The 25,045-nt window shown below is 38.8% G+C and overlaps 1 protein-coding gene across 1 annotated transcript in view; it reads left to right on the top strand.

Annotated features, from left to right (window-relative positions):
• Positions 1-25,045, top strand: part of Slc35f1 (solute carrier family 35 member F1) — a 355,340-nt gene that overhangs the window by 285,616 nt on the left and 44,679 nt on the right. Inside the window, exon 3 of the mRNA XM_090338222.1 lies at positions 3,080-3,207. Within this exon, the coding sequence (XP_090194348.1) occupies positions 3,080-3,207 (128 nt within the window). The remainder of the gene's footprint in view (positions 1-3,079; positions 3,208-25,045) is intronic.

The following is a 25,045-nucleotide window of genomic DNA, read 5'->3' as shown; positions in this document are numbered from 1 at the left end:
TTCCATTGGCGGGAGCATGAATATACAGAAAAGATCATTTAAGTTTCAATGTTACTTAATGTTGCTGAGATCGTTGCACGTGAAGTTTATCCATATGTTCTATATTAGTTATCAACTACATGTCCTGTACTGCTGAGTCTTAGTGATAAAGTGAGAACCCAAGAAAATGATCAACTTGTTGATAATTGAATGGCTAATAGAGATAATAAAACAGGTAATTATAAGATGGGAAGAGAAGTTCTCTGTGTAGGATAAGTGCAGGGTATTAAATGCACACAGGAGGAAAGTGGAACCCACTGTACTGTGGTATGGGCATATAGAAGTCTCCTTGGTAGAACTGTGTGCATGCTGACCCTTCATTTGGAGACTAGAGGAACAGTAGTCTAAACAGAGAGAGTAGCACATAAATGGGCCCTTTGATAAGAGAAAACATACTTGGGGCCAAATACTCAGATCATTTCTTCGGTTTTAAGAGTCTTAGCAATTCTTGTATCTTTAGAATTCCTCATGCACATCTCCCTGGGAACGGTCTTTGGGCATCAGTCATCTGTAAGTCCTAGATTTGATTATCAGCCCAGTTCTCAGCCCCTGGACAATACCAATTAGAATTCCTAATTAAATTTCCCAGATATTGGGATTTTTTTAAAGCTCCCACATTATATGAATATTCAGGTGGAGAATCATTGGGTTACAAGATAAATATTGATGTGAATAATGACTTCTGTAGTGTGCTAATAAGAAGTGGAGAAAGAAGTACTATTCAAGGGCATTAAAGAAATGGAATGGTTATGAAGAAATGACATTGAGCATCACATCACCAGCCATGGATGGAAGTGCAAAACCACAAGAAGAGCAACTCAGACTACAGAGCTGGCTCCGAGTATTCAGATAGACAGTATTTTATACCGTTCTTTGAGTCACTCATAACATTCAACTAGCCCTCACTGCATGTCACATGGTAGCTGCTATGGATACATATTTGAGAATGAGTTGTGATCACACAGAATACAGAACCGAGGACACATAAGGTTAAGGACAAAGAAGAATGAATTTTGAAAAATGAGTAGGAATTAGTATGATGGGATGTACAGTTCTTCAGGATAGAAAGTCTTTGAAGCTATCAAGAGTATAGACTGTGAGAAGTGTGGTACCAAAACTAAGTAGAACCCTAAGTTGAATTTTTCAAGGTCAATGGATACTCTCTTTATTGTTGCCAGTTAACCGCAATTTGTGTTGGCATTATGGTAGCCAGGAAGCTTTGCACTCCCACGTCTTCATGAGATTGAAATGACTGCAAGGCCAAAGGCAGAAATCAGAATCTAAACTTCCTGGAATGGCTCAGAGACAGGTGGCATAGATGAGGCTCTTGAAGAACAGTAGAAGCAAAGCAATGGTTCTAATTGACTGTTTCACTGGGTTGGCAGTCTCAAAGATGGGTTTGTCATATGTGCTCTCCTTATCAGTGTCATGGTCCTATTGACTCTTTTCTGAAGAATAGAGAAGGATAGCTATTCCATCTTTGAGATTAGGATAGTAAAACACATAATCTTTCATCTTTAGTTTTACTCTCGTCCTCCCCTGCCCCTAAGGTAAACTCATTGTCTTATTTTGAGGAAGCATTGTGAAAAGGCCCTTCTGGTGAGGGACCAATGCTTTCCCTCAGCCATGTTAATGAGCTTAGAGACAAATCTTTCTCCCACTCAATGCTTCAGGTTAGACTGGCAGGGAGCTTTACTGGGAAACCTTAAGCTTGAAATATTGTTAATCTGTGCTCAGATTTTTGACTCACAAAGACTGTGAGATAATAAATATTTCTTGTTAGAAACATTTTAGAATAATAATAATAATAATAATAATAATAATAATATGGGCTGGGAGTTTGGCCTAGTGGTAGAGTGCTTGCCTAGCATGCACAAAGACTAGGGTTCGATTCCTTGATACCATATCCATAAAAAAAGGCTGGAAGTGGTTCTGTGGCTCAAGTGATAGAGCTCTAGCCTTGACAAAGCCCAAGGACAGCGCTCAGGCCCTGAGTTCAAACCTCAGAACTGGCAAAAAATAAAAATAAATAATAATACTCTATATTCACTCAGTGTCTCCATATTCCACATTATCTATGACGCCCTCATGGGCTACAAAGAGCTTTTATTACCAAGATTGCCTGATCCTGAAAAATGAAAATTTATTTCATCCATGAAAAGAGCCTATAATCCTAGCTACGCCGGAGGCTGAAATCTGAGGATCAAGGTTCAAAGCCAGCCTGGGCACAAAGGGACCTGACTTTCTTATCTCCAATTAAACTCTAGAAAATGGAAAGTGGAGCTTGGCTCAAGAGTAGGGCAGTAGTCTTGAGCTGAAGAGCTCAGAGACAGCAACCAGGCCGAGTTCAAGCTCCATGACCCACAAAAACAAAAAAAAAACTATTTCAGCTTGAAATACATATAAAAATAAGGATAAAGAGATTCCGATACTACCAATTTTAAGAATCAATATGGTCTAAATTGGTCTTTAAAACCACAGTCCAGTGTTTTCTATCACAGAGTGATCCACTACTTCCTCTCTCTCCCTATCACCCATACAGTAGTGTGCATAGGTTATGCAAGGACAAAAGCACTCTCTGAGTAGCATCATGGAGTCAGTCTTTCTAAGACCTGTTGCCACACACAACATATTTTCCATTTGGCTGCATTTGTTTCCCTTGTATCTTTTTAGCACAATCCTGAAATTTAGGATGGTTTCGTATTTGTGCTCTGCTGCCTTTCTGGTGTACTTCTTTCATTTCCATATGATATAATTATATTTTCCCTTCATTTGTTCACAAAAAATATGCCACATGGTGAGCTAATAATCTCACCAGTCTCATTCTGGCACAGAAACTAATTTGAAGAGCCAAAATTTGTGAACACCATGTGCCAGGGAAAAAAAAATGTGAGATTTTGATAGACGGGTTTATTTCTTTAAATATTTGGTAAGTTTATTGTACAAAACCTAGTGCTATATTTTTAGCATTGTAAATTGTTAGTTTATTCTGTATTAAAAAACAAAACTTAACTCCGTTGTTCTTGACTTTGTAATACAGGAGAAGAAAACCTCTTGGCAATTTTACGACGAAGATGGTGGAAATATATGATCCTGGGACTTATAGACTTGGAAGCCAATTATCTGTTGGTTAAGGCTTACCAGTACACGACCCTGACCAGTATCCAGGTACCCATGATTCTTCCTTTTTCAGCTGCCTTAATTTCCTCATAATTTGTTTTCAGTCTAATCTCTTTGGAATCTGAATGTTATTCTATAAGTTTTCCAGCAAGAGGAAGATTGGTTGTGTGAAAATGAACTTGAGCTTCATTTCCATGTCATTACTTTTTCATATTCCAAGAATAATTGGAACTCTTTGTTCTGAATACACCACAGTAATCATTGACAGTGCAGAAAAATAATTTGTAGTTTTGAATGCTGCCAACTAATCCTGTGTCAGCAGGAGAATTATTAGTAAGGATAAAAATAAACCTATTTTATCACAACTTGACTTTTTAGAATGTTAATAGACTTTGATTAAATAAGCAAGCTGCTTAATAATCTTTTTTGGGAATCTTTTAAATATGTAGAATTTGTTTTCTGAAGGGACAGAATTTTTTCCTACAGGGAAAAAATGAGATACCTAAAATACATTATACATGAAAATGGCTGTTGCATTCCTCTCTCTTTCTGTCTCCTCCTTTCTCTCATATACACACATATGAATGAACTGAACTGTCTCTCACTATAGGTGCTTCATAATATATTTAGGTTTTATATACACACACACACATATATATATACACACTAATTTTTTTATTAATTTTTGTCAACTTTTTTCTATTACTTGAAACATTTCTCTTCTACATCTCCTACTCACTGAACTCATTTCAAGGTCCTTTATAATGTTCAGTATGCTTTGAAATAATAAGTAAGACAAAGCCCAACTAAAAATTGCCTTTAATGATAAAGAAATTAATTGATCCCTATAACTGAAATATCTAAATGAAGGACAGTTGTGGATATCTGTCCAATGTTAACAATATCTGTGAGGTTTTATTTCTTCTTATCTTTCCCCCCTCTGTTCCTTCTGCTAGGTTTATCCCAAAGGCTTCTCTCATGTTCGTAAAATGGCTGTCGGCACAAATTGAAGATCCATATTTCTTCTTTTATGATCAATGAGAGACAGAAAAATCTTTCTCCCACAGCCCTTGAACAAAAGTTCAGAGTTCCATTACAATTGGAGAAAGCAGCTTCAGTCAGAGGGCCAAAAGAGTAGGAGGATGTTGTGAGCGAATTGACTTAGACCTAGACCCTCAACCAAATTTCTCTCATTTCCCCAGATAAATGTTTCTTAAGAGGAGTAGTGTTGACATTTTTAGTAGAGTAGTACCTAATCCTAAAGTCAGAATGCAATCAAGCCCACCCAATTATATATCTGTCACCCACTGAGGAGTGTACAAGGTAAATGGACATAGAACAATAAAAAACAGTGTCCCAAAACTTAGTTTAGCTCCCTTACCTCCACAAACTACCCCTCCCCTAAGAGAACATCTTCCTCTGTCCTGTGTCCCATGCATGGTATATTGTTTTTAGAACTATGGTTACATATTCATATCTACCTCACTAAACTGTAAGCTCTTTCAGAGCCAAAGATATTATCTTTTTTACTTCTGAATCTCTAGACCCCATTAGAAAACCAAGCACATACTAGATTATAAATGTTTTTAAAGAGGTTAATTAAATCAAATCAGCTGCCAATATTTGGGGGCACTGGAATTCCCAGCAGTTCTCTCCCTGAATTTAGAGGTTCCTAGAATACTCGCCTAGGTACTGACATACAGAAGAACAATTTTGACTTCATTGAGAACTGGGATTAATAGCCCAGAATAAAAAATTATATATGGACTCAGGGGGAAATAGAGTTAATTTCCCTCTCTGGAACTATATTTGAGAGGTTTATTTTCTTAATTTCTTACTTTTTTCTGAGCCTTTTGAAAAATGAAGTAAAAAGATAGGAAGAGTCCCTCCTCCCTTTATTCTCTTGCCTTTTATGTTAATCACAAAATTTGTGGTTAAAAATCATCATGGAAAGCTAGGCCCAGGAGGGCTCATGCCTGTACTTCTTGCTCCTCAGGAGCCTGAGGTCTGATGTTCTAGATTTGAAGCCAGCATGTGCAGGAAAGTCCATAGCACTCTCAAAATGCCAGAAGTAGACAGCACACCCTCCACCCTCCACACATACAATCAACATTGATACGTGAGGCTTGAGATGAAAAGTGTTTTGAAATTATTGTAAACATATAGAAAATTTCAAGAAACATATAAGCTTCTTTGAATCCTCACATAGCTTTTCCCAGCAGTGGCATTGTCTATGACTTCAGCATAATGTCAAATCCAGAACATTAATAGGGATACAAACTTAGACCTCACCTCTGTATGTGTGTTGATGCAAATTGATCTGATCTATGGGTTCATGTACCACAACCAGAATGGTCTTATCACCACAAAAGAACCCTTTACTGCTACCTCAGTGTGAAGTCACACTGAAGCTCTTATTGTGTCTCTGTCAGCTGGTCTGTTCTCCACTCATACATTTGTCAGCTGGGACACACTATATGAGAGAATTGCACAGTATTTCACCTTTTGAGATTGGCTCTGTGTTCTTTTTTGGGGGTAAAAATAATCTCCTTGAGTTTATCTAACTATATATTTAATAGTTGGTTCCTTTTCCTTGTTATGTAGTATTCCCTGGTATGGATGCAATAGAGTGCTTAATCATTCACTTGTTAAGGATACCATGTGCAGTGTATCAACAAATGTGTTCATTTAAAGTCCAATTGCTAGGTGATATGGTGGGTGCATATTTAAATTTTAGGAAATGTCAGACTAAATTCCTATGTGGTTGTATCATTCTACATTCCTATCAATAGTGTATGGGTAGTTTAGTTATTCCTTAACGTCCACAATGTTTGGTGTTAAAATTTTATTTTAGCCATTCTAAAGGTCATGTAGTAATATTGCACTGCATTTTTAATATGTATGTCTCTAATAACCAATAATGTTGAACTTTGAGAAAGGATTTAAACTTTAGCTTTATTATTATAAGGTAGAGAAAGTTATCAGTGACAAAAAAATAAGCTAACTTCTATGTGGGAAAAACTAATGACGATAAAATAGAGGCACTGAAAAAAGCCAGCTGTTTTCTTTTATCAGAAAGTAGAAAAGAGAGCTAGTAACACCATCATGTTGAATTTATAAGGATTTTATTCTAGAGACACATTTGTGGGTTTTTATCTCTTGACTTGCAAAGCGTGCATAGGTTGTGCCTATGACTTTGAGACAGATTAGTGATGACATTTGGATACGTTTAAACAGCTAGGCTATTTTTATAACTGTGCTATATGAACCATTTCAGTAGAAACACTGACTTTATGACTTCTTGCTCAAAGATGAGTCATCGCTTTTCAGCCATGCAGTCCTAAAATGTGAACAGATGAGACCGGTGTGCTGCTGTGAAATAAGAAAGCAAGTCTCTTCAAACATGAGTGCTTAGTAATTAAAACTAACTCACACTGAAATTGTTTTCCAGTATTCTTGCTAACCACCCTGAGGGGTCTGTACCTCTGACACCAAATCCCTGTCACACAGTACATATTTCAGAACTTGCACATTCTTTAAGCAATTTCCATTAGGCCTAAAGAACAAGAGAGTAATCTCTTCAGTCCAGATTGTTTTCCTTTCTGCCTGTGCATGTCCTCTGACTTGTGTGTATGGGAACAAGTAGTAGCCCCTCCAATATGCAGTGTGATCTCAGCCCTGGGACTTATTCTACAAAGTGTGAGAAGAATGGATACATACTACCGTTCATCTCATCACTTTCCATAACACTCAACCCTTTCTAAAGTTTTAATAGGCTATGCTCATTCCTAAAACTTTTTCTGTAGACCTGGCCACAGAAAAGAGCTTTCCTTTGGGCTAGTATCCAGGTGCCATCTGTGAGACCATCAGAAAACAAGGGGAACAGTACTCTCATCTCCTTCCTTGCCCCCCATTCTGTAACAACCATACTTGCAGTAGAGAAATCTTGAATTTGAATACGTGCCTGAGCTTGAATACGTTCTGGGGCTTGAGCTCAGGGCCTAGGCATGGTCCTTGGGCTTTTTCAAGGCTCGTGCTCTACCACTTGAGCACCACTTCTGGCCTTTGCTGTGTGTGTGGTACCAAGGAATTGAACCCAAGGTTCTGTGCATGCTAGGTAGACCACACTCCCAGCCCCCATATTCATTTCTTTAACTCCACTTTCCTTATGGTAGCAATCACTTCCAATTTAATGTTATCACTGCTTATTTATTTACATAGTTCCTCTTCACGGTGAGTACATAAGTAATTTTTTGAAGGTAGGACTTGGGTACCTGATACACAAGGAGCACTGAATTAATTTCTGATTCTTATATAAATGTGGAAGTAATTTATTTGTTATATTACAACATCAAGTACATGATAAATACTTTAAATATCAAATATTTGGATAAACATATGAATTAAAGAGTGAAGAGTGGATTTCTAAGGGCATACAAATCACCTCTAGTAGGTTACTCATCAGAAAATTCATTACTCATATGGACAACTGTATAAGACAGTCTACATTTTGACTACGCTCTAGAGATAAATAAATGAAGAAAATAATTCACTGTCCCAGCTCTGAGGAAGCTCAAGTGAAATGGTAGTATGGATAGAGATTCATCTATGTAACCCTTACACATTTGAATGAACTGCACTTTCTTTCTATTTGGGAATTAATCAATCCTAGTGAAACTTACCCCAAATGTTCTATAGGGCTAAGCCTCCGTACATAGGGAAAAGGAAAAAGGGTTCGGCGTGTTACTAGCCAGGCTCTCTCTTCCATTTTAAAAACTGACTTTCAACAGTTCAGTGACTTTGGGACAAATGCACAGTCTCTTAGATTTGCCATCCTCCATATGCATTCCAGAAACAGTTTGTGAGTCTCTAAATGGTTTGTTTGTTGGCCCTTGTGCCCTCATTTTGGCCCCCTGTGGGCAACTGGTTGGGAGTTGGCATTGGATGCCTGCATTGGATGCGGAGCTGCTGTCTGTTCTGAGTGTGGTGTTCTGCTAGCTTCTGTGTCTCCTTCCACCCTGGCATGTTGACACCTCTCCCTCGTCTTTGATTGATACTGAGGACCTCTACATGTCTGGTCAATGAATGAATCTGGTCCTTCCCCTTAATAGTTCCTGATCCATGGACATTTCCTTTACTCACTCCTGATAAGCCAGCTTGCTTCTCTTTGCAGAGAACTTGGACTTCTTTTTATTTTCAGTGATATAACAACCCTAGTGTAATTTTTTTGAATATTTCTATTATCTTTAAGTAATTATATAAAGGAGCTGCCATTCAACAAAGCAGTTGATGAATTCAGTGTATTATGATCAATGTCACCCCGTATAACATTCCCACTCCCTCCTTCCATCTACTTCCCCTCTCACTTTTCTTAAGTTTTATGGAATATATGGAATTTTTTGTCATTGAACAGAGCAATTATCTCTGTCATCACTAAAACGTCTTCACCCCCTTCAACCCACCCCTTCCCTTATTTTTCTCAATTCTATGGTATATGCAATGAATTCTTGCCTTCATTCTCCTTGCTTCCCTACTTCATTCTTCCCTATTCCCTTAGCCTCATCTTATCCTCTTGTAAATACCCATTTCCTAATGTTTATTTTGTTGGACTATTTTGTATCAGTTAATTCACATACATTCAGGTTACTTATAGATTTATAGGCACATTCTAGTTATCACAGATGGGGCAAACTGTTCAACCTACTTTCTCTGGATCTGGCTTTACTTTGCTTAATAATAACTTTTTCCCAAGTCTTTTGATTTCCTTACAAATAGTACAATATATTTCTTTCCGATGGATGAGTAGAATTCCATTGTGTATTTATACTACATTTTCTTGATCCATTCATCCCTTATGGGATATCTGGGTTGATTCTGTATCTTGGCTATGGTAAACAATACTGCAGTGATCATAGTTGTGGCTCACTTTACTGCAGCCTGGTGTGTGTTCTACTGGATAAATGCCCAGGAGTGGATTTTCTGGGTCATAGGGTAGCTTGATGTTTAGTTTTTTGAGGAACCTCCATGTAGCTTTCCAGAGTGGTTAAACAAGTTCACATTCCCACCAACAGTGTAGTAGAGCTCTCTTCTAGCCACATGCCCACCAGCATCTTAGCTTTCTTGATAATAGCCGTTCTAAGTGGGGCGAAGTGGAATCTCAGTGCTGTTTTGATTTACATCTTCTTTATGGCCAGAGATGTTGAACATGTCTTCATGTAGCTATTGGCATTTTCTTCTGAAAAGTCTGTAACTCATTATCCCATTGATTAATGGGGTTGTTGTTTCTTTGAAGGCTCATTTTTGAGGAGCAGTTTTTTGAACTCTTAAGTATATTTTGGATATTAGGTCCTTGTTTCTTTATGTCTTTTAGACACACGCAGCTGAATAAGATTCTGAGAGTAAGCGCAGCTTGCTAAACAAACTTCCTCTCCAACTGTTCTCCCTTGTTGCCTCATCAGCTAGGTGTAGTAATGACTCAGTGGAAATAAACACTTTGCTTTCAGTTCCCCCTCAAACTGCTTAGCATTCTTCTATTTTAAAAAATTATATTATCTTGGGCCGGGAGTGTAGCCTAGTAGTAGAGTGCTCACCTCGCATGCTTTAAGCCCTGGATTTGATTCCTCGGTGGCACATACACAGAAAAAACCAGTAGTGTTGCTGTGGCTCAAGTGGCAGAGTGCTAGCCTTAGGCAAAAATGTGTCCAAGGACAGCGCCCAGGCCCTGAGTTCAAGCCCCCTCCAAAACTATATTATCTTTAAGTTGTTGTACAACAAAGGAGTTGCCATTGAACAAAGCAGTCTATGGATACAGGGCATCTTGATCCATGAACCCCCCTTTCAGTGTCCTTCCCTATTCCTCCCAATCTACTCCTTCCCTTGATTCTCTTGATTTTGTAGGATAGGTATTGAATATTTTTTGCTGTTTAACAAAACAATTTATGGATACAATGCATGTGCACTGTGTCCCCACCTTCAGCATTTTCATCTGCCTTCAACTTACCCCTTCTGACATCAGGGAAAGAGGGTGCTTCTGGCCACATGGGACTCAACCTCAACACCTGTTTCTCTTACCTTGGTTTTCTCTCTCTTCTTGCCACCCATGGGTAGGGGACACAAGCACTCACCCCTCTCTTCTCTCTAACATGGACTTCCTTTGTGTCATCCTTCTCCTTCCAGAGACACCAGGCCTCCTAGCTCAGGTTTTGGGAAGAAAGTAGCAACCTCTTACATTCTGGAAGAAACTGTCATATAGCTGGGAATGCCAATTCTGGGTATGATGCAGGAAGACTTGTAGTCTCTCCTCTCCATTCTAGATCCTACCTTGCTGAATCAATCAAGAAAGTCAGTTATGGGTTTGAAAGCTCATGTCACACCTCTTTGTTCTATAAAGGACCTGATCTATTTTTCTTTGTGACTCAGTTTATAGGTAAATGACTGGTATGGAGTATGATTTAATGAGGAAATTGAATTTCCAAAGTATTGTTCCAATTTTGCTGGAAAACAAATTAGTGAGCAAATTATAATGCAGAATGAAACAGGATGAAATGGAGCTCTACTCAAAACGCCGTGGGATTACAGAGGAGAAGTGACAGATTATGCATGACAGGAGAGACTCCAGAGATGACATTTGAGCTGGAGCTGTAAACTTGGGCTTTCCTGACAACATGAATCTGATGCTAAAGCAGGACCCTGGTGGTTTGCAGCTCCAGTGGTGCAAGATAGACAAATTATAAATAAGTGGTATGGCTTATATGTTTATTCTTTCCTCTTTCTGTCTCTCTCTCTCAGTCTTTCCCTTCCTCTCTCTGCATTAATATTTCTACCTAAAAATGAGGAATAAATTATTTCCTCTGACGGGATTGTAGTATGCAAATAATATTTATTTTATGGCCTACATTTCTCCACCAGCCCTAAGGCTAAAATAATGCCAGCGCCGATAATAGTTTCTACTGTTTGAGCCCACTACCATCTCCTAACACAGTCTCTAATTCCCCTTCCTCTAACCTTTCTACAAGGAGATATCTCCACAGTGCTGGCATGCATATTCCAGTGGCTTCTTTGGGCTCCTATGACAAGTCAGTCAATCGTGTTAAAAGATCCATGACCTTGGTAGAATAACACAGAATACATGCTTCATAAATACTAGTTCCTTCTACTCAGACACTGTTCACGCCACAGATTCTTTCTGTATATCTATTTCCTTAAATAGATAAAGAATAGATAAACAATAAAGAATACACATTTTGCCTAACCATCCCATTATCCCCAACACTCTCATTTTGGTGCTGCAAATCTAAAAGGAACCATGAATTTCACAATTGCATGCAAAGTGATTTGGATAAAAGAACTTGCTCAAGAAACAAGAGGAGGTCAGGAAGCCAACATTTCACTTTGTTTTGCCAGTGATTGATTACAGTATTAGCTCAGGTGAAACCACTTGCCAGTTGATAGAGGTGAAATCTTGTAAAGATTAATGAGATTGCTCCTAGGTATGGAGAAAATTCTTCCAATCTACTGTTTTGCAGTGAGACCATCACAGAGAATTGTTTAAGTAAGATCAGTAATACCCTATTTGAAGTCATCTTTTAATATAGCCAAGAACTTAAGAAAACACAAGAGACAAAGCAATACAAGCAAAATATTCTTAAAAGTCTGGAATGCCACTGGCTGGCACATAAAACTAAGAAAAATGTCTCTGGTGGTACAAGTGTACTGCCTTGTCTTCAGTGAAGATTTTCATGTGACTAATAATCCATACTTCATTTCTTAGGTCCTCTGTCCAATACTGTGTTTATGGAAAATGGAACAGTGTTTCACCACATTTTTGATCTTAAATTCTTATTGTTAGTGGCCAAATTGCTTAGCCTGATTCCACACTTAACATTGTACACACAATAAATCAAATTAATTTCACCCTTCTATCACTCTTCCTTCCCCCTCTCCAAACAATTTCAACTGGTTTCTTTTCTTTTTTTTCTTGAGGTTTATAAGGAGCTTTATTAGAGAGGCCATCTCCCCCATGGGAGAGAGAGGAATATCTCTTTGCCTATTTTCATAGTTGTAAACAATCTATACTCCCTGGTTCTTGAGACACTAAAAACTATAAATGAGACGTGAAGGAGAAAACCAAAATTTTCTACGTTGAATACAGATTTGAGATATTTTAAAGCCAATAATCTTTTGGTTCACTTAAAAAAATACTATGCCCTATAAAGTTTATACAACACAAAAAGATAATGGGCTTGAAAAGAACTTGTGTGTAATAAATGCCTTCCATAATTAGGCAGCATAATGAAAGAATGAAGAAATAAGCCTTTTCTGCATGATTTCATTAGACACATCTTTCAACGAAAGAATTCACTTTACATTTTAACTAAAAATGTCCTTGAATTATTAACATTACACTAAGAAACAAAGTAATTTCATCAACACAGCTAAAGTATGCACATGACAATCTATACTATCCTTCAAAGTGATTTTCTTTTAACATCATTCATGTATTCTATTCTGGCTAACATTGTGCAAAATATTTTAGAATTTTTCTCTTGAAGTTTCCTTCAAAGCCAGCTTTAAGTCATGCAAGCTTCTTTATAATCTATCCTCTGCATTTACTTATATAATAATTTTTGGATCTAGAAAAGATTATCTGCCTTAATCCTGCATTTGGGGTCTTTCCAAAAAATAAAACCTTGCCCCAAAGAATGAGCAATTATTTCTATTAATAAATGCTCAGAAGAGAGTTCTAAGTAGTTTTGAATGATCATAGCTTCATTAAAATACAACCATGACCTTGCAGACAATCTTAAATGACACGAGTGTTCGGATGAATGAATTCCAGTATATTACAGAAGATTAGCTATGTAAACACTTGCACGCTCTGCTATACAAGTTGCAATTTTCTTTCTCCTTTAAGAAAAAAACTCATTATTTTCAAAGCATACTTTTCATTATGTGCAAACATAGCTTCAGGAGTAGGCTTCAAAAATATTCCTGTCCTAATCCCTCTAATGTGCAAATATGTCACTTTAACAAGCAAGAGGAGTGCTGCAGGGGTGATTAGATTACAGATGTTGAGACAGTGAGATTACCTGAATTATCTACATGACCCCAATGGGATCACAAAGGTTCTTTGAGGAGACTGAGAAGAAAATGCAACAATGGAAGCTGAGGTCTGAGAACAAGAAGGAGACTTGAAGGCAGTGATGACAAGCCAAGGAGTGCAGGCAGCCTCTAAAAGTAGACACAAGGGCCGGGAGAATGGCCTAGTGGTAGAGTGCTCACCTCGCATGCACGAAGCCCTGGGTTCAATACCTTAGTACCACATACTCAGAAAAAGCCAGAAGTGGTGCTGTGGCTCAAGTGGCAGGGTGCTAGCCTTGAGCAAAATGTGTCCAAGGACAGTACCCAGGCCATGAGTTCAAGCCCCAGGACTGGCAAAAAAAATAATAAAATAAATGAAAATAAAAAGCAGACACAAGATAAGGAAGAGCTCTTCTGTGAAAGCAGAAAAGGAGCACAGCCCTGCCAATGCTTAGATTCAAGGACTCCTGACACTGAGCTTAGTAAAAGAAATTTGAACTGTTTTAATCCAATGTGTTTGGGTTATTTATTGCAGTAGCAGTTAAAAAAAACTGATAGACTTGGAGGAAGTATTTAAATCTACTCTCTCTGTGGAAGGGATGGAAGAACTGTCTTCATCCCTTTCAGCCCTTCATATGTTCAAATCCTTTCCAGACCATCCAGTGTGTTGGTATTTTTGGACTTTTGGGAAGTGGCTAGGTTACGAGAGTGGAGCTTTTACAAATGGGATAAAAGAGACTCCTTGTGACATTCCTGACCTTTCTACCATGTGGTTACCTGGCAGGAAGGCAAGTGTAAGTCAAGGGTGGCCTCTCACTCCATACCCCATCTGCTGGTGAATTGATTTTAGACTTCCAGCACCCAGAGCTGTACAAAACAAATTTCTGCTGTTTATAAGCCACCAAGCTGTTTATAGCAGTCTGAACTAAGACCCTACCTCACAGACAGACTTCAATACACATGGGTGGCAAAAGGAAGTTTCCCCTGCCCATCTGTGTTTCTCTGTGGTTTGAGGAGAGGATCCTGCCTGGAGCTATGCCTTCCTCATAATTAAAGATCTTAATTCCCCCAGCACTGCTTAGACAGGCTCCTTGGGATGCTGTCTGCTTCACAGATGAAACCTTCTTATGCCTTAACTGCTTCCATTGACAGAAGTGCTCCTTTTTAGTTGAGCACTGTACAAAACCCACCTGTAATAAATGGCTAAAGTAGGAGAGAGTCCTTGCACCTACAGAAGAAAACTGCAGGTTGCCTGTCTCCCCAGTCTATGCATTTGAGGACATGTTTGCTCATGAATCAGTGAAGGCCTGCAAACTGCTTGAAGAGGGAAGGTTACAGTCATACGCTGTTGAGAGTTTTAGAAACCCAAGCAATAAGAATTCACCAAAACACCAGCCTCGAGAAGATAACAGGAATTATTTTTGTCTCTCCTCTTCCTATACTTGTCTCCTTTATATCTTTTGAATTGGGGCCATTTCCAACTGGAGAGCTCTTGAACAGGAAGGCAGAACGTGATCGGGCATCTCCTGAGGCCATTAGGAGGGCGAGCTGTGAGTAGATTAGGAGCCGTGTCACCATCTGGGCTAGGGAGTGACTAGAATGACCACAGGGAAGTAGGAATTACACAGGAAGCTGACCTTTAGTTCCTTGTGGCAGAATTCATTTCTATAAGTGGATTCATGCTGTTCCGGTTCCCTCAATGAGGCAGATCTTCCCCAGTAGTTCAGAAAAACAGAAATTATTCACCATTGCATTAGGTATTCATTCATTCAGCCATCTCCTACCTGCTATGCAATGTAAGAAGCAACTCATGGCTTTGCTCACATATTACCATTTCAGCAAGCTCTTCCCTGCCAGTCTGTTTAAAAAGCACAACCTCCTACCTCTCTTCTGTTGTCTTTTTCTTCTTAACCCTTATCATCATTGACACACCATACATTTTACTCTGTCTTTTCCTATATGGGATTACAAACTCAAAAGGTCAGGATTTTTTGTATTAACTGGTTTGTGTTCTTCCTAGGATAGTGCCTAACACATGGTAAATACTCCATAAATATCTTTGCACAAATTAATAAATTATGTGTATAGGCCTAGCATGGACCGGGCAACATGCTAGCTACAGGAGATACAATTGAATACAGTCATCCTACAGGAAGATAATTTTGCTTCTCATAAGTGCACATCTCTATCAAGTGCCTCAAAGAGCACTTAATCAAGACTTACAGAGGGACTGAGAGTTTGGTCTAGTGGTAGAGTGCCTGCTAGCATGCACAAAGACCAGAGTTCCGTTCCTTGGCACCACATACATAGAAAAAGCAGGAAGTGGTGCTGAGGCTCAAGTGGTAGAGATCTAGCCTTGAGAAAGTCCAAAGACAGCACTCAGCCCTGAGTTCAGGCCCCAGGAGTGCCCCCCCCCCAAAAAAAAGACTTCAGGGCCTTCCTGGAAGAAGTATTATTTATTTAAACTAAATTTGAAAGATTAAGTCTTAAGTGAGGCACACAAAGGGTGTCAAGAGAAGCTTAGAACTCCAGATAAGAGAAAGAGCATACCAAAAAAAAAAAAAAAAAACCAAGCATGCTACAGGAGTAAAAATGACTTGTGGTCTTCTGAGGTGGTTTTGCTCAATATTTTATGGTAAGAGCACTTAACATGACTGCTAACCCTCTTGACAAATTAAGAGCATAGCATAGTATTGTTAGCCATAAATCTCATGTACGGCCAATCTCCTGAACGTACTCTCTTATATAGCTAGCAGCATGGAATTCATAGGAGGAAATAGCCAAAGAAGAGGATGAAGAATGGACAGGGACAGATCACAAAGAACTATTTCATATCTGGAAGTTGCAATTTAATTCTGAGAGTTTCTAGTAAAGAGATAATATGATGAGATTTACAGTTTACAATGATTATGAGCATATGGGAATAAAAAATGCATTGCTATGGGGAAGAAAACTTTATGCCAATAGCACAGAATAAGAGCATACAGCTTGCCTATTTACAGAATAGAAAAAGATAGCGATAATACAAGTAGTAAGGTTCCATGGAAAAAGTGAAGGGACAGATTGTATGAACTCTGTAAACCAAGGAATGGCATTTAAAATTGTTCTTAGGAAAGCTGTTAGAATGGATAGAGCAGGGAACTGATGTCACCTATTTTACATTTTTTTGGAGCACCAGGACTGGTTGAGGAAAACGGACTGTGATTAGACGAAAAAAAAAAGGGACAGATAACTGAAGTCACTCTTCACAGTGACTGAAACTCAGGGCTAAATGTGAGAGTATCTAGAACTGGCTGGACAAAACCAACAGAAAATTCTGAGCAATTGTATGGGGGCTGGTGGAAGTCAGAAAGAAAAGGGAAGAGTCAAGAGCAGAGATTCCAGCCAGGAGCTGGTGGCTCTTACCAGTAATCATAGCTCCTCAGGAGGCTGAGACCTGAAAATCATGATTCAAAGCCATTCCAGACAGAAAAGTCTTTGAGACTCTTATCTCCAATAAACTACTTAGAAAAAACTGGAAATGGTACTGTGGCTCATGTAGTAAAGTGCTAGCCTTGAGAACAAAGAGGATCAAGGACAGCACCCAGTCTCTGAGTTCAAGCCCCAGAGAAAACAAGAAAAAGAAAAGAAAAAATAGAATAATGATTCTTCAGTTATTGAACTGCATCATTGTACGAATGTAATGTCATGACATAAAATGAAGAAAACTAGGGAAGATATAACACAGAAAAGCAAGAAGTTCTGTTTCCATCATGTATCTTCTTCTTCTGGCAGGGTTTGGTATGGTGGCTGGAGGCCATCAAAAAGGTAGGAATTGTAATTAGGAACTTGGATATCATTTTCATGGAGATGATGCTGAAGATCATGGCCAAAGAAAATCACAATGGAGTAAATATAAATAGCAAGGAGAGGAAGACTGATATCTGAGCCATAAAGCATGACACTATTGAGAGAGTATGAGAATACATACTGAGAAGTGACCAGCTATTATAAGAAGAGACCCAGGAGAATGCAGAAGTCAGGCCAAGAAAGTGCTTCAAAGGGATAGAAGAAGAAGCCCTAAATACTAGTTATCCAGGGGTCACACCTCAACAACTAAGTCACTAATAGTTCCACTCACCAAGAGCAGATGAGGAGAAATGTGGACACCAAGACATGAGTTTATGTCTGTGCCGGCTGAGCTACAGGCATATTTAGAACATCCCCAGATCAGCAGGAAGCTATAGGATTCTAACCTTCAACAGGTGGATTCAGACTTAGCTATAAAATTGGAAGCCATCATAATAGAGGTGGCTTTCAAACTACCTCTGTTCTACTAGGTAGAATCATTCATGGCAAAAATAGAGTGCTCAGAAGAGACACTCCATCAGTTCTGAGAACACTGTTAAAGGGACGAGAGTAGACCCACAAAGAGTCCATGAGAGCTGGGAGTAGGTAGGATGAATGAGAGATGAATGAAAGACAGTGGGTGGAATTTTGGCACTAAACAGCACCAAAAAGAAGAAAGAAATGTCAGAGTCTAGTCTGAGTAAGACAGGATTAAACTTTGCTGGGTTAAAAATACGGAACGTAATTTTGAGCAATTTTGCTGGTATTTGAGGGAACAGAAAGCAGATTGCCATGAGTTGAAGTGTTGAGTGGATGTTGGAGAGATGTGCTTATGGCAAGCACATTTCAAGAAGTTTAGCCGTGGGAAAAGGGTGCGAGGGTGGCATGTGTGGAATGTGAGAAGAAAGCCAAGGAATGAAGGAACCTGCAGATGCACTAACACAGAGGGATGGAACAACTGAAAAACCAAAGGAAAAGCTAGAGAGGTTGCAGGAAAGGAAGAAAAGTCAAAACCAGAGAGAATACAAAGAGAGAGTGGTTTGCCAAATGATTCAGGAGGTTTTTAAGTGAGAAGTCAAAAGGGGCCCACAGTTCAGTGTGGATGATGATAGCATGAGTGAGGGGGGCCGAGGGCAGGAGACCAAGAGCAGCCATTGTAAATTAACCTTCAGTCTGATGGTGAAGAGAAGAAGACAAATACCTACAGCACCCGAGAAGGGAAATAAGAATAAGGTCAGCACATTCCATTGCTTGAAAACCTCCAGTAGAAAGAGATAGAGATCAAGAGTGTTAGGGAATAATAAATGGAATGATGTCCTAGAAGAAGGTAGGAAAGGACAACTCCAAAACACAGAGACCAGAATGCCCTTCAGTGCCAGACAAGTCCTGGTGGAAAGAAATTGGGTGTGTATTTCAGGAAAGAAAATGTGGAAACACACAACGTAACTGTCATTGTCATTGTCCTTTGTGTGGTGTGTTTTGTTTTTTTCCAGTATTCTCCTGAATCTACAGCAACAAGCTGAACAAGCTGTAACAACCGATCATCTGTTGAATGAATCAGTAAATGACTAATTCAAGGTGATGATGCCTTGCTGTGTGTGTGTGTTAGAGAGGGGGAGACAGAGGGAGAAAGAGACAGAGGTATTATGTTTTGCTGGGGATTGAGCCAAGCCTGCTAGGCAGTGCTTTCTCATTTGAGCTATACTTCTGGTCACAACCTTTCTCTGTGCTAGTCCTGGGACTTGCACTCAGGGCCTGGGCACTATTTCTGAGTTTCTTTTGCTCAATGCTAGCATTCAACCACTTGAGCCAGATTAGTTTCAGTTTGTGCTTTGTTGGAGATTAGAGCCTTTTGGGCTTTCTTGCCCAGGCTGGCTTCAAACAATGATCCTCAGACCAGCCTCCCAAATAGCTGAGGTGTGAGTGATGTCCCCCCTTCTTTGGGTTTCTATTGTTATTATGAGATAGGTTCTCATACTTCCTTTGCCAGAAGTTAGCTTCAAAGCTAACCCTTCCCTCCCCAAGTAGCTCAGATTATGGAGATTTGGTCTTAGTTTTTAATTTTGTTTTGTTTTTCACAAGACACAGGGCCTAAAAGTTAGACCTGAAAGCAGATACCCGAAAGTACACGATGTTTTCCTCTAGCTTTTGAAATTGTTTCTTCCTGCTGTTTTAATGCTGGAAGGAATCAAAAGTAATGTAAAATTAATGTAGAATTAATATTTTATCAGAAAGCTTTCATTTCCTTCAATATGTGCTTTGAAATGTGTACTTGCTTTAATGTTATCCTTAATATTCCCATGTTCATGAATTCTATAAATAAGAAATACAAGTTAGGGCTTGCTAACTTAAGGCAAACACTTTCCCCAAACACTCAAGAAAGCTAGCTGCAAAGCAGCAGTGATTCCTTGCTACAAACAAATGACTCTAATTCTCATGCTTTGTCTTAAATGTACATTTATGTTAGTGTAAGAAAAAAATCAAGATGAAGCCAGGCACTGATGGCTCACACCTGTAATCCTAGCTATTCAGGAGTCTGAACTCTAAGGATCATAGTTCAAAGTCAACCCAGGCAGAAAAGCCTGTGATAATCTTATCTCCAATTAATCACCCAAAAAGCCAGACATAGAAGTGTGGCTCAAGTGGTAGAGTACTAGTCTTGAACAAAAAAGGTCAGGGACAACATCCAGGCCCTTGAATTCAAGCCTCAGCACACACACAATGCAGGATCTATTAGTGATTATTTTTCAATAGTTTCCTCTTTTTCCACTTATGAAAGATATCACAAGCCTTCTAGACTGAATTGATTTCAATAACCTTTGCTAGAATGGAATCCTGTAGGTTTCCTGCATTTTCTGGTCCTAGAATACTTCAGCTTCTTTCATATTAAGGTATCATTGACTCTCACACTTACTACCATGTGACTTCAAGAAAATCAGTTATCTCTATCTTTAGAACTCCATTTCATTACCTGTAAAATGGAAGGGGGGAATACGAACTGGTCATTGCACCCAGCATAGGGACTCAGTAAATGTTCCTTGCTTTCTACTTTGCAATCTGATAATCAGAGCTTGTTAAGGTGATTAACTCCAACCATGCTCACCACGAAAGAATTTATCCTCTGGGAGAGCTCTGCTCTCACAGGAGACAGATTTCCTTGCAACGATGTTAAAGAGCCTGTGTCTAATTATCCAAATCTTCTGGCCACCTAGATTTCCAGGCACTTGTCCCAGATTTTCTACCTTCTACCTCAAATTGAAAAACCAGGAAAGTAAAGTATGAAGATACTTGAGCATCTAGCAAGTTTGATGACTGACACAAAGTGACATATAAAATTCACATGCTCAAATCCTTATGTGTACAAAAACAGAAAACAGCTAAGTGAAAAATCCCTCTTCTACATCACAAAACAGGATATTTCCTAGGAAAGCTATCACATACTAAGCACAGTGACACGTTTAATTGGTTTGGATCTCTTGAGAAACTTGGCAAAGCATGGCTTTATGAATATTTTTTGACAGCACAGTTTGAACAGTAAGGCCTAAGTTATGGGTATTCAGGGAGGGGGGGGTTGAATAAAATGATCCTACAAAGGAAAACATCTGGCTAAAAACTGAAGGGGACAGGGCATTATCTACCAGAAAGGCCTGTTCCAGGTATTTCACCCTGGTATTGTACTCCTGGTTAGATTTTTTTTAATTCTTCTGGGAGGGCTACAGAATGAGAATAGATACAGGAAGGCATATTTGACAAATTATACTCTACCTGCCTCAGTGGGACTCAGCCTAAAGAGGATTTTTGCCCGAGGCATTGTATATTTCTAAAGTTTGCTACCTTAAAGATGCTTCCCTGTTAATGTTTCCATTGTCCTTACCGGAGATGAATTTATAATGTATGTCACTTTTAGAAACCAGGAAAAATTGCCAATTAGAAGCAGGAGGGGAGAGCAGGAAAGCTCTCTTTCCTGGAATCACCTACCAGTTGCCTAGGGTTCAATCTCTGACAGCTGGGCGGTGAGGGAAGCTTTTTGCCCTGGAATAGCTGGAGGGGAGTGTTAATGAGGAGCTGAAGGCTGCTGGACAAGTCTCTATGGGACCCCAAGATTTGACAGAGGGATGAGGTCATCTTGTTATGCTCTACTGAAATGGGAGTGCTTGGGTTTGGGGATTTAAATTCACATATCTATACCATCAGCTTCCTTTCAAGAGGAATGTTCTGCCTGGTAGATTTTTACACTCATAACATTTTGTGTTATCTGTTTTAAAAGCAGTTATGCTTAAGAGAGGAAATTTAGAAACCATAGAAAAATCATCAAAAATAAGGATTGTTTTACATCCTATTCTGATCGATTCTGATTTTCTTCTTTTGGGAGATTTTTGTTGTTGTTGTTAATGGCCAATATTAAGATGTGTAGATATTTGATCAAAGAATAAATTTATATATGAAATATGTGTCCCTCAAGTCCAACATGGTACAGAGATTCCCATTCTCCCACCATACCACTAATGTAGAAAAGACTTTCTTTCCATTCTTACTTAGCACCAAAGGCAAAATAGCTAATTCAATATCTTTCCATGTAGTAGGATGATGATGCTTTGACATTTTTAGAAAGAAGAAAAAACAGTCTTCAGCATACTCCCTTCCATTCTGCTGGCTTTGAGGGTTGGTTAAAAAAATGTCGCTGTGGGAAAGACCCTTGAGACAGAGCATACGACTTGATGGCCATTTTCCCTAGTGTATCTGTCTAAAAGATTTGGTGAAGTTAAAATTAGAGTGGGAGTGAGGAAGGCAAGACTGTCTCCTCTAATACATGTCTAATCAGTTGGTGTTTTAATCTCCATTCATTTCCTGAGTCCTTTACTTGAACTATGTGAAACTACCAATATCCACCCGATTTGACTTACAAAAAATGGAAATTTCTATTATTCTCTGCTGGTTAGGATCCTGCAGTAGAGAAGAAGTAAGGTGATTGGAACCACAGGCAGCGAACGATAGAAAAAAAAGAAGTAGATGGAACATTTTAGACACAAAAGGCAGCCTCTAAGTTAACATTTTAAAAGAACAAAAACAATCGTAGAGTCAGCTTTTCTGAAGACAGTCAAGGGCCTTAGCTTGAAGATAAAGAACAAGCCTAGCCAAATTTTTACATTTGTAAGTATAAAATGGCAATGGTTTGGAGATTTTCTGAAATGTTTGGTCTTGATTTTCTGGGTTTCTTATCTCAAGTCCCTAGATATTCTTGCTACCCTCATGTTACAAAGTACACACACATACACACACACACACACACACACACACACACACACACACACACACCAGAAAACATGATATATACAAAACTAGTTTTATCATAATCTTATTGTTTTTCAGGAAATCAATTAGTAACTCCTGGGAAAGAGTAAAATCTGAGTTACAAATGTTATCTTTTCAAAAAAGTAACTCACCTATCAGAAGGTTTTTTTTCCCTTGAATTTCTAGGCAAAATTACTCATTCATTTAAAAGTAAAATAGGGCCAGGACTTTGGCCTAGTGGTAGAGTGCTTGCCTAGCATGCACGAAGACCCACGTTCGATTCCTCGGTACCACATACATAGAAAAAAAGTCAGAAATGGTGCTGATGCTCAAGTGGTAGAGCTCTAGCCTTGAGAAAGTCCAAGGACAGTGCTCAGGCCCTGAGCTCAAGCCCAGGACTGGCAAAAAAATAAAATAAAAGTAAAATAAAATTTATGTTTTTGTTGAAATTTTTGAAAATCAAAGGAAAACAATCCCATTTATGTTTTTATTATATATTCTATTTACATTGAATGTTATATATTAAAATGTATAACATTTCATTTTAATGGCATGTGAATTTAACATAAACTTCTGCTCTCTTATTTATCTGATATTAATATCATTGTGCCCATTTTGGAAAATATAACTCATATCCAACTGATATTTGCCAGAAAGGCAAGTACTCAAATTTAAAACTTTTTTGATATTTCATAATGGTGTGGGTACATAGTAAACTTTTGTCCCCAAAGACTTTTTTTAGCATTTAGGAGTGAGATTGCAAGGGTCATAAAAGCATCTTGAAGTCTGTAGAAATTTTTTTTTAAGTTGGAGATAGCAGTAGAACCTGTAAGATACAATGGTAGACTTCATGTGTAAAAATAAAAAATGAGAATAGCTAAAATAATTTGTTTTGACATAGAAAGAATATTTGTGATTTCCATGTTCTGTGGGTAAGGGAATAGGAGTAATTGTTATTGGGCATGGGATTTCTTTGTGGGATAGTAAAAATAGTCTGAAATTCAATATTGAGGATAATTGTACAACTGCATAAATACACTGTAGAACAGTGAATTTCATGTCTTAAAGAGGTCAGTTTTAAGGTAGATGGATTATGTATTAAGAGAAATGAAGTAAAATAACCTAGGTATAATGATACATGCCAGCTGTTCAATAGGTAGAGGTAATAGGATCTGTATCTGTGACTCTTAGGGCAAAAGCATGAAACCCTATCCAAAAATTAACCTAAGAGTCAAATGACTGAGTGTGTCACAAATGGCAGAGTGTTTAGCAAACACAAGGCCCTGAGTCTAACCAATTTTAAAAAAAGAAAGAAAGAAAGTAAAAAGAAAATTGAATTTAAGTACATGGTAGAGCATAATACAGGCTTCTGTTTTAAAAGTAAATAAAAATAAAGCATAACCCAGGGTAGTTAGCTGTTACTCTATGCCTTTATATGACACTAGGACTCCCAGAATATGGAACAATTTTACCTCCTTGTCACAGGACCTGAGTGTGATTATACTATGTAGTCACACAACAAAATACAATCAATGAGTGGAGTTCCTATAAGTACCTTGATTGTCTCTGTATTTATCTACCAACTCCACTGTACACCCAGGATTTAGTAGGTGCCCAATAAGGATCAGCTAAATTCCACAATTCTTGTGACAACCTCACTTACCATCCCATGAGTTTCTTCTACAAAACAGGAATTTTTCCTGTTAGCTTTAGCTGTGAATATTTCAGGTGTATTTCTGGATGTCTGTATCTTTGCATGTATGACTTCAATGACAGAACTCTGCAAGTCACTGCATCAGTGGGGCTGGTTGGGGCCAAAGGCCAGGTGGATAATGATGAGTTCACAACATTTTTGGCTTACACAGATTTTCACTGCGCTCATTTTCATGATGTTATAGGGTTGTGATTGTGGTAGTTAAATGTAGTGGCACACTGCGCTCACTTTCATGATATTATAGGGTTGTGATTGTGGTAGTTAAATATAGTTGCACTTAGAGATTAAATAAGAAAGATAAGAATCAGGAAATGAGTATTTTAGTCCCAGTTCTAACACTAACTGGCTTTAATCCTGGATGATTATTTTCTTATATTAAAAGTAGATATAATCTTAACTCCTCTAAAGAGGTGTTATGAAGATTAAGTTTAAAAAATAGTGCAATTGGTTTATAAACTAAATGTAAACTTGGTGCAAGCGTGTTATTTGAAACTTAGAGTTGCAAAAAACAATTCTCCTGTAGTCACCACAGCTTTGGAGAATTTTCCCCAGCCATTCTTCAAATTAGAGTGTCTCCAACTGTTGCTCCTCTTGGGGCAGCAACACAGGAACGGGGAGGGACACACAGGGCCAGCCTGTAGTCCCCCGGGAGCCGAGCGAGATGGTAAGTGTCGAAGACCCAGCCCTCCCCCAATCACCGGGGAAGAAAAAACCACGCTGAGTCAGAAGCAGTGTTAACCATGAAAGCGCATCAGATCTCTCTCTGCTGATCTCTGCTGATCTCTGATGCTCTCTGATGCTCTCCTCCTTTATTGCGTCAGACAATTAGTTACATACTGTTAGGGTAGGAGAAGGTGGGCACTGGGAAGCTAGCCAATAGGAAGAGGGCCCCTGTGCTACCACTAAGGGTCTGGGTGGGGCTTTCAGGTAGTGGGCAGGACAGGTGCAGGAAAGCACGAGAGACTTGAGCTG

The sequence above is a fragment of the Megascapheus bottae genome, chromosome 8 (assembly GCF_031878675.1).
Source record: "Megascapheus bottae isolate mThoBot1 chromosome 8, mThoBot2.hap1, whole genome shotgun sequence".
NCBI classification, from domain to species: domain Eukaryota; kingdom Metazoa; phylum Chordata; class Mammalia; order Rodentia; family Geomyidae; genus Megascapheus; species Megascapheus bottae.
The sequence above is the reverse complement of the archived record's forward strand: the minus strand, read 5'-3'. Positions and strand labels throughout refer to the sequence as shown.